This window comes from Orycteropus afer, unplaced genomic scaffold, assembly GCF_000298275.1.
Source record: "Orycteropus afer afer isolate SDZICR_OR568_19922 unplaced genomic scaffold, OryAfe1.0 scaffold00395, whole genome shotgun sequence".
In the NCBI taxonomy this organism is placed as follows: domain Eukaryota; kingdom Metazoa; phylum Chordata; class Mammalia; order Tubulidentata; family Orycteropodidae; genus Orycteropus; species Orycteropus afer.
In genome coordinates, this window is record NW_006921982.1 from 1,279,560 (window position 1) to 1,290,792 (window position 11,233).

Genomic DNA, 11,233 nt, shown 5'->3' on the forward strand with positions numbered 1-11,233 from the left:
AGTAATTGGTTTTGTCTGCTCGAGCTGCTCTTTGAAATCTTCTGTTCAACTCTTTTATCTTGTCATTTCTTCCATTGGCTTTACCTATTCTCTGCTCAAGGCTAAGTCTCAGAATCTCTTCTGTCATCCATTTTGGGCTTCTCTTCTTTTCTCATCTTTTTAGTGATCTCTTGCTTTCTTCAGGGATAATGTTCTTGATATCCTCCCACAATTCTTCTAGTTTTCAGTCGTTGGTGTTCAATGCATCAAATCTATTCTTCAGATGGTCTCTAAATTCAGCAGGGATATATTGTAGATGATATTTTGGCTCTTGTTGACTTGTTTTAATTGTCTTTAATTTCAAGTTGGACTTGCATATGAGCAATTGATGGTCTCTTCCACAATCAGCTCCTGGCCTGGTTTTAGCTGAAGATATTGAGCTTTTCCACCACCTCTTGCCACAGATGCAGTCAATCTGATTCCTGTGTGTTCCATCTGGTGAAGCCCATATGTAGAGTCGCCATTTGTGTTACTGAATCACTAATGATTATCCATGCATTCTTATTGCATATTTGATCAATTTCACAGTACAGTAGTTCATTAAAAAATCTCCTATGTGTTCACCTTTGGCATTTGTGTTTGGTTCAAAAATTTGAATAATGGTTTTATTAATTAATGTTCCTTAGTCATGTGGATATTAATCTATTACTGAGAGCACTATAATTGAGCAAAGATTTCCAAATATTATTTTTAAATATCAGTGCATCACATGTTTTCTTCAATTTGTCATCCCTGGCTTAGTAGATCACATAATTGCTGGATTCAAAATGGGCAATACTGATCAATTTCAGCTCATTAAAACTTAGGATATAGAATCTCTAGCATTCTATTTCAATTTTGATGAATTCCAGTTTTCTAGGATTCATATTTTGTACATTCATTATCCCAATTACTAATGGATATTTGCCACTGTTACTTCTTATTTTCAGTCCTGCCACATTAACACCATCTAGGATGTTTTTGTTGATTTATTTTCAGAAGTACATCGCCATGTCTTTGTTCCTACTCTGTCTTGATCTGAAAGCTTCACTGAAACCTTACCAGCATGGGTGACCCTGCTGATATTTGAAATACTTTTGACATAGATTACAGCATCATAACAACATCCAAGCCACCACAGTAGGACAAACTGACAGGTATCATTCATATTATGGAATACTAATTAAAAATTTTCTTTAGTGGTACTTCAATTTCTTCAAATTTTATGAACAATTCCATGTTTAAGATAATTACTTTGGTATTGAGCAGTTTCCTTTTTCCTCTCTTTCATGAAAATTTCATACCCAGATTGAAATTTCATCCTAATTTCTAAGTTTATTATCTTCTTCAAGAATAAATTTTTGAACATGAAAGTCAATAAGTATTATTTTATATGCAGATCATAACTTATTTTCCTCCCAACTCCCAGATTAGCTAAACTTAAAGCACTTTATACAAGTCAAGAGATATCAGAGGATTTTGTTAATCTGGGAAACTTTTAGATGCAATATTAAGCTCAATTATTTCTTGAAAATTATATTTAAAAGGAATGTTTTGTCATCACAAAAACATTGTTGTAGATCCGACTTTGGTGAGTAGTGACGGAGATCTTAAAAGCTGGCAAGCAGCTATCTAGATGCAACAATAAGTCTCTCTCCTCATCCAGAGCAAAGCAAATGAAGAAAACCAAAGATACATGGAAATAATTAATCCAAGGGACTAGTAGACTATGCAGTCCTCAGACTATATGGCCATGAGACCAGAATAACTAAATGGTACCCAGTTACCAATGTCAACCACTCAGAGGGGGATCACTGCAGGAGATCCTGGATATAGTGGGAGAACAATGTGGAACAAAATTCAAAATCATATAAAAGACCAGGATTTCTGGTCTGATGGAGCCTGGTGAGACCCCTGAGACTATGGCCTCTGGCAACCCTTCAGGCCTAAAATTGACCTCACTCCTGTGGCTTCCAGCCAAACAATACATAGGCATACGGGGTGAACATTTACATCAGGTAGATACTCTACTAGGAGCGATCAATCGTGGGAGAACAGAAAGACAGTGTTTGCACAGGGAGACAGCTCAGGAGGTTGGAAGTGCATGGGAGGGAAGTAAATGGGGAAGAGGTAACTACCTAGAGGAAGTGGGGAGAGAGTTGTTACATTGTGGGTAATTGGAATCAACATCATGAGACAAAATGTGTATTAACTGCTATATGGAAAATGAATTTGCTGTATAAAGTTTCACCTAAATCACAATAAAAATAGTAAATAAATAAATTAAAGGAAGGTTTTGCCATTGGAAAGAACAGAACCATATTAATAATCAACTAATGTCAAATCTGTTCAATCCAGGTGATGTCCACTATTTACGTTCTTCAGAGCTAGATGAGAAAAGGACATATTTTTTTCATGTCTGAGTGTGTTCTACCAGTAGGTTGATTAATTAGTTCCAAAGCTAAAAATGAATAGAAAACAAATACATGGATCTCACTGTGGTTTTCTTTTTTGAGACATCAATTTTTTTCCAGGTATCTTTATCAACTATATATGTTCACTAACATAACAGCTCTACTTCAAAATTTTATTCATTGAAATATTCATTATTAAAGTATAAACTTTAAAACACCATTACCAAAGAAACCAAACTCACTGCCATCGAGTTGATCCCAGCTCATAGAAACCTCTCCTTGGGTTTCTGAGGCAGTAGCTCTATGGGGCTCTGGTAGCATAGTGCCTAAGGCACTTGATTGATAGTCAGAATGCTGGCGGTTCAAACCTACCAGCCACTCCTCAGAAGGAAGGTTGGACAATCTAATTCTGTAGCGATACTGCCTCAGAAACCCAAGGAGGGGTTGCTATGATTGGGGGAGACTCGACAGAACATAACAACTCAAGAGCAATATGCCTGCTAAATATGTTACATGTGACAACTTAATAGGAAAAGGAAAAAAAAAAAAAAAAAACTTTTTGAAAATTAGAGTAAATTGGTCTTATAGTTCATTAGGCTTTAGAAGCCATCTCTTTAGTAATCATTTCATCTTATTTTCTTAATGAGAAATTAATTGCAGTTCAATACATTGCCACATACGCACAAAGAAGCAAAATTAAAAATGACCTTTATTATTACTGGATGCACTGAGTATGACACATTTAAATGCTAACATCTCTATCAAGGTAACTACAATTATTTTAAGGTTTTTGACTCAATCATAAAAATCCATTTCCCAAGAAATATCACAGTTTCCATATGATTATTTAAATTTTATCGGTCTTTTAGTGCATGGAAGGAGCTCTGGTACCACGGTCCCTGGTACTACATCTGACTGCTTACCAGAAGGTTTGTGGTTCAAACCTACCAGCCACTTCGCAGAAGCCAGACTGGGCAATTTACTTCCATAAAGATTTACTAACTTGGAAACCCAATGGCAGTCACTATAAGTTGGAATCAACTCAATGACAGTGGGTTTGGTTTGTTTTCTTGGTTAGTGCATGTAACTTTGCATATTAGTAAATGAATCAAAAGAATTTTTCTTTTTTTCACATGTAGATTATATGAATAAACATATTAAATGGTAACAGTAATGAAATTATATAACTTATTTAAGAAAGAAACCAGTTTGAAAGGAGAAAGTGTATGTGAATGACTCCAGATTAATTTGATTTCGGACTTCAGATTATTATCAACCTCATCCATCCAAGTAGACTCTCATTATAGAGAAAGGGTTAGTGTAGTATTAATCCCAAATATTAAGTTCACATATCTGAAGATTTAGAAAATATACTAAGTGCTGCTTTTAGTAGTACACCACAGCTACAGCATTCAATCAGTTCCCAAAACATGCTGAAAAAACAGTTCTAAAATGTATTACAAATCATGAAAGTTGAACAGGACCAGGCAACATTTCATTGTGTTATATTTAAGATCATCCTGAGATGGAGAGACTCTCTGCAACTGAAAATAGCAACAACAACTTTTAGGTGATATCACTTCATGGAATATCTTCCATAAGGAAAATATCTCCAACGTAAAGTACAAATTTCTTTTGTTTCAAACTTTAAAAGGAAAATTTTCTGGTTCTAATATGATAGAATTTTGTCAACTTAGAACTGGTAATTACTTACATAATTATTATTGCACTGGGTTGGATATTTCTACTCTTACTACACTTGTAGATGTACCTTTATCCCCTGAGTAATCTAGATATTCCCCTTTACCTTCTTAATGTAAGATGACCAGTATTGCAAGCTGTGTGTACAGAGGTGGTGGAATATTAATTTTGTATAATAAAGAAATATGCTTTTTGCTTCTGGATCTTGCTAAACCCTGAGACTAATTACAAGTCTGCTCATTATTAAATGAAAGTTTTTATAACTAAAAAAAAGGGCAGCAAATTCATGTTTTAAAGTTTTGCACAAATAAACCCACTGCTCAGTGAATACATTTATAAAGTAGCAGAAGTGGCTTGTATCAACCAGAAAAAAAGGCACTGTAAAAGTCCAGAAGCCTAAATCTGTAATCTAAGCCATGTATCTAAAACTAAGTCATTGTGACATAATCATGATACCTAATTAACTCTATGTCCAATGCCTTATGCAGAAATACAGCAAATCCAGTGAAAGCCAGAATCTGTGTAAGGCAAAAACCTGTTAGAGAAGGAAAACTCAAATATTTTCCATGAACAGTGATAGAAACACTTTGCCAGAATACAGTAAGTCTGTGCTCTGGCAAAGGTGGAATAATAGTGAGACCTGGAAAACAAGACAGTCCCATGGATCTGTGAATGTAATCATTGCATATGTGTGTGTGTGTGTATATATATATATATAATTTACAGGAACTCTGGTAGCATAGTGCCTAAGGCACTTGACTGCCAATCAGAAGGCTGGTGGTTCAAACCCACCAGCCACTCCTCAGAAGGAAGATAGGGCAATCTTCTTCCATAGTGATACTGCCTCAGAAACCCAAGGAGGGGTCACTATGAGTTGGGTCCAACTTGACGGCACAGGACAACAACAACAACATGTATAATTTACAGTACCTTCTCCTATTTAGAATTTTAAAGTTCAACCAGATAAAAAGTACAGTAATTGTAAAAATGTAAAGATTTTTATTTCAAAGTTAAGTAGTTTCTTACCTTGATCGAAGGGTTTTCCTGGACTCCAAGTGCGGAAATAATCATCCTACAGAGGAAAACAATGTGATTTGAGTGTGTGTAACCAATTAAAATATAAAGTTTCATATAAAATCTAAAATAAAATATGAAGTACAGAAGCTGTATACAAACCTCTACTTCCTGCAATGGCAAGCAGCAAATTAAAAAATAATGAAAATAAAAAAAGGAACAAGAGAAAAAGAATAGTTATCAAAAAGAGAACACACTGTTTACATATTATAGAAACATCTTTCAATAAATGTGTTCATTTTCCTCACAAGTCTTTAGCAATTTAACTATTTTAGGTTGCCACTTCTCTTAAAGATTATAATGCAATAATTTAAATTGTATTCAATATGTAATTAAACTAATAAGCTATAAAATATGGTACATGTGTCCACTTATGCAACTTCATTTTTCAGCAGTATAATAGTAAATCGAACCGTTAATGAAACACAAAAAATACCAAGTTCTGAAATAGCCTATGGAATATAAAAGTATGTTATGCAAATAATTCACATGTTAACTGAATAACTATGGAGTTGATCAAAATGCAATTGGTAGCTCAAAAAGCAATGCCCACCTAACTAAATCCTGCTTCATGTTTAAATCTATATGAAAAAGAGTCAGTATTATATATTTAGCATACATTTAGTGAATATGACCATACAATATAATAAAAGTGGTATAATGTTTATTGAAAAATATTTAAAAAATTAAAACCAAATTGACTAAGTCTGCCTTATTTACTGTTTTTATGACTCTCAGAGGCTTGTAAATTTCCTTGCCCACACAATTTTTTACTGTAAATGAAATACATTTGAGTGTCAAAATTAATACGTTGTTTCAACATAGCAATTTATCATGAGAGTAGCATATCATGGTGAAACACTTTTATGTAACATTTCCTAGGCCATACTATTGGGCCTATCAAAGCTGGCTGATTAGAAAGCAGTAGAACCTAGGGGATCCAAGAAAGGCAAGCAGGTATTCTATCCATTTTCTTGCTAACCATTTTTGCTAGCACCCTCTGAGGTATAAAGAGGAAAATGTAGCATATATTTTAATAATATACATAACTGGGGTTCTCTAATTTCTTATGAAAAAAAAATTAACTATGTTTCAAAATTATTCCTTATTGTGACATATCCTGCACCACCCCTTCCACATTCTCACATCATCAACATCAAATAAACCAAAAAAGAGGAAAAAGAAAGAAAGAAGGAAAAATCACAGGACATATCACTTTCAGTCTTAAAGTTTTATATTGAGATAAGGTTATAATAAATAGGAGCCAAATTATGGCAATTTACTTTCTCAGTTTCTTCACTAAATTATTTAAGATTACATTAAAGGAGGATAACACCACTAAACAATTAAATATATATTGGTTGCTTAATCTCTTTTTAGGAGCTCTACTAAGGCACTTGGACTGCTAACTGGAAGACTGGAGGTTCAAGCCCACCAGTCACTCCTCGGAAGGAAGGTTGGGCAATCTACTTTCGTAGTAATACCACCTCAGAAACCCAAGGAGGGGTCACTATGAGTCAGGTCCGACTTGACAACACATAACAATAACAACAACAATAATCTCTTTTTAAAATCACTGTTTACAAAACAATTTCAATATGATGGAATTCTTGGAAAAATAAATTTTCAAATTAAATCATTCCACTAAATGTCTCAACACTTGATCTAAATATACTAACACACATATTTGTTTTATTTTTAAAAATTAAACCTCAATGTTTTGAGATGATTACAATTATTTAATCCAAGCTCTGATGATGTAGTGCTTAAGGCTTTTGACTGTTAACCAGAAGTCTGGCAGTTCAAACCCACCAGCCTCTCCTTGGAAGGAAGGTTGGGCAATCGACTTCCTTAGTAATACTGCCTCAGAAACCCAAGGAGGGATTGCTATAACTTGGATCCAACTCAACAGCAGTGAGTTTGAGATTTGAATTTGAGTCCAAGCATGAGAAGGAGTTAAACAGATATATTTTTGTCTCTTCTATAACAAGTAAATTCAAATCCTAAGACTGGCTTTACCATGTATTAACTGTATAATCTTGGAAATTATATTATTTAAATCTCAGATTTTTATGACTAAGATTGAAAAAATAATACTTATTTAATAAACTTACTGTGTAGATTATTTATAACATATGTAAAATACAAAGCACAATATCCATCACAAAGGATATAATAATAGCTAATCAGAAAGGCAATTATCTTTGGCCAAAAGCCTTCATTACTGTAACCATAGTTCTGAAGTTTTTGTAGTTTCTTGAAAACAACAAGGGATGACTCATAACTTTTGAAGCTAATGTCCAAATTGTTTCCCCTCAAAATTTCTAATGTTAAATGCAATTTTTTAAAGACCAGCATTTATAATTTATTATAATTTGTATAATTTAATGCAAAATAGCAAGTATTTCTGCTATCATCGCAGACTATTCTGAAGTGACCCAGCTAGTGGTGGCTTCATCTAAGAAGATATGGATAACTTTTCATTTCCAAAACAACTTTATTCATATAAATATCCCAGAGCCCTAAAGAGGGAAATAGTCATGAAACAGACAATGTTAGCACTGAAGGCCATTAATATTAAATCAACACTTTTGATATAATGCATAGTCTTTGAAATATTAAATCTCTGTGGAAGTTATCAGGGATAAGGTGAACACGTACAAAAGAATGCTGATGTAAATATCTAATCTCAACCTCATTATATTAATTTCCTTCAGCATAATAAGAGCAGGTTTCATTATTTTATTTAAAAATTAAATAACTAGTTTTGGTCAATAGCTGTGTAAAAATCTGTAAGTATAATGTAAAACTTGACCCAGTTATGGTTTTTTGCTTGTTTTCATTGCTATGTCAGGGGCAACCTAGTTATCTTCCCAATGTGGAGATTCAATGTGAAAAGGAGAGTGGTTAGCCTCCTAACCACACAACACAGTGGTTGTGTATTTTTAGACATTTGTGTGTGTGTGTGTGTGTGTGTGTGATCTCACATCACAGGACTTTTTTTTTTTCTTATTTTATTTTTATCTGAATATGGTATCACCTCATTAAAACAGAAATTTTGCCAGGATAATAAATAAAAGTATTTACACATAAATGTTCATTCAGATGCAATGTCTTTTGTTTCAAAAAGGTTTGTGTGAATATTGGTTGTTCTCAGACTTTAATTTAGATTCAAAATAATCACCCAGGGATTAGAAAACAATTACCAGGTATATCCCCAGTTCGAGAAATTCAGGCACAGATGACTGAAACCAAGTCTGACTTTGCCAAAGGCAAAATTGAATTCTTGTCATTTGCATTCCAAAACTTATACTAGTGAATTGCATTAGCCAAAAGAATTCAATATTGTATCTCTCTCAATTTCTTATACACTAATCTATCATTTATGTCCATGATACATTCGGTGAAACAGGAAGTTATGTGCTTTGGTCACTGGGCTAACACCATATCATAGGCTATTCCTGCTTTTTCTTTAAGCATCTTAAACAAGCTTTATGACTTAGTAGTAACCATCAACATGCTGAGAGGGAATCAGTCTTGTAGTTGGTCCTTAACTTGCCTCCCTAACAATTTCCACACACATGATATAGGCTGTTCTTGAAATTGAGTTAGCTTGTAGCTTTCAGTGGAGCTGGTCCTTTAACAAAAAATTTCCTTTAGTTTTGGGATCATTGTGATAATTGAGTGTGCCTAAATTACAAGCAATAGCCTTCACTGATTTTCTAACTCCATATTGTTTAAGGACCTCTGTTTCACTTCTAAATTGGTATTTCTCTTTTGCCTCTTTCTGCTACTATCACTAGCATTAGTTTGGCTACATTTAGGAGTCATGATGAATTTCACATTGATAGGTTGGAAGAAACTGAACAGAAAGATAATGCTTTATCACTCAATATACTGAGTGTGTGATATTAGAGACTGGATGCTGCTGCCTATGGGTGGTAGCACACACTATTATATGGTAAACCATTTAGACAGAACATACAAAACATTATATAAGTAAGACAAAATAAAAATAAAAGAGATGAAGAGAAGATTTCAAAGAGCAGCTTGAGAAGACAAAGTCAATTATTACAATGAAATGTGCAATGAACTGGAGTTGGAAAACCAAATGGAAAGAACATGCTTAGCATTTCTCAAGCTGAAAGAACTGAGGAAAAAATTCACACTTCAAGTTGCAATATTGAAGGATTCTATGGGCAAGATATTGAATGATTCAGGAAACATAAAAAAAAAAAAGATGGAAAGAGTAAGCAGAGACTGTATCAAAAAAAAAAAAAAAAAAGTCAATGTCCATCCACACTTCAGGAGTTTGCATATGGTCAAGAACCAATGGTAGTGAGGGAAGAAGTCAAAGCTGCACGGAAAGAACTGACAAAGAATAACGCTCCAGGAACTGACGAGACACCCACTGAGATGTTTCAAGAGATAGATGCTGCGCTGAAGGCACTCACTTGTCTATGTCAAGAAATTTTTAAGAGAGCTACCTGGTCAACTGACTGGAAGTGATCCATATTTGTACTCATTCCAAAGGAAAAAAAAAAAATGGAAAATATAGAACAATATCATTAACATCACATGCAAATAAAATCTTGTTGAAGATAACTAAAAAATGGTTGCAGCATATATTGACTGGGAACTTCGAGAAATGCAAGCTGTATTCAGAAGAGGATGTGGAATGAGGAATATCATTGCTGAAGTCAGATGGATCTTGGCTGAAAGCAAAAAATACCAGAAAGATGCTTAGTTGTATTTTAGTGAATATGCAAAAACATTCTTTTGTGTGTATCATAACAAATTATGGCTAACATTGAGAAGAATGGGAGTTCCAGAACACTTATTTGTGCTCATGAGAAACTTGCACATACACCAGAAGACTGTTGTTCGAACAGAACAAGCATGGTTTAAAATCAGGGAGACAGTGTGTCAGGGTTGTATCCTTTCTCCACACTTATTTAATCTATATGCTGAGCAAATAATTCAAGAAGCTGGACTATAGGAAAAAAATCTTGGCATCAGGATTAGAGAATGATTCCTTAACAACCTGAGATATGCAGATGACACAACCTTGCTTGCTGAAAGTGAAGATGACTTGAAGCAGTTACTGATGAATATTAAAGACTACAGTCTGTAATGTGGCTGGTACTTCAACATAAAGAAAACAAAAATTCTCAAAATCAGAACAATAAGCAGCATAACAATAAATGGAGAAAACATTGAAATTGTCAAAGGTTTGATATTACTTGGTTCCACAATCCACAGCAATGGAATCAGCAGTCAAGACATCAGATGATGTATTGCACTGGGAAAATCTGCTACAAAAGACCTTTTTCAAGTGCTGAAGAGTAAAGATGTCTCTTTGAAGACTAAGGTGTGCCTAACCCAAGCCATGATACTTTCAGTTACCTTATATGCATGTGAAAGCTAGACAATGAACAAGACAGACTGAAGAAGAGTTGATGCTTTTGAGTTGTGGTGTTGGCCAAGAATACTGAAAGTACCATGGACTGCCAAAAGATTGAACAAATCTGTCTTAAAAAAAAGGGCACCCAGAATGTTCTTGGAAGTGAGAATGGCCAGACTTCATCTTATCTACTTTGGTCATGTTATCAGAAAGGACCATTCCCTGGGGAAGGATATCATGCTTAGCAAAGTGGAGGGTCAGTGAAAAACGGGAAGGCTCTCAACAAGATGCATTGGCATAGTGGCTATAACAATGGGCTCAGGTATAGCAAGGATTGTGAGGCTGGCACTTGAGAGGCTAATGTTTCATTCTGTTGTACATAATGACACTATGAGTCAGAGCCAACTCGACAGCACCTAACCCAACCACAATATTATACACTTCACAGAACAATCACTTTGTGTACAAGATACATGAGACAATATATGTTAAATTTAGGAAGCTATTTTGTTCACTACATCTTATTTTGGGAGCTCTGGTAGAATAGTGGCTAAGGCACTTGACTGCTAACCAGAAGGCTGGCAGTTCAAACCCACCAGCCACTCCTCAGAAGGAAGATGGG

The 11,233-nt window shown here is 34.5% G+C and overlaps 1 protein-coding gene across 1 annotated transcript in view; it reads right to left on the minus strand.

Annotated features, from left to right (window-relative positions):
* The window catches only part of SPOCK3 (SPARC (osteonectin), cwcv and kazal like domains proteoglycan 3), a 1,090,476-nt gene that overhangs the window by 677,384 nt on the left and 401,859 nt on the right, over positions 1–11,233 (minus strand). Inside the window, exons 2-3 of the mRNA XM_007953465.2 lie at positions 5,310–5,318; positions 5,160–5,205 (exon numbers count right to left, since the gene is read on the minus strand). Coding sequence (XP_007951656.1) covers positions 5,160–5,205; positions 5,310–5,318 — 55 coding nt within the window. The remainder of the gene's footprint in view (positions 1–5,159; positions 5,206–5,309; positions 5,319–11,233) is intronic.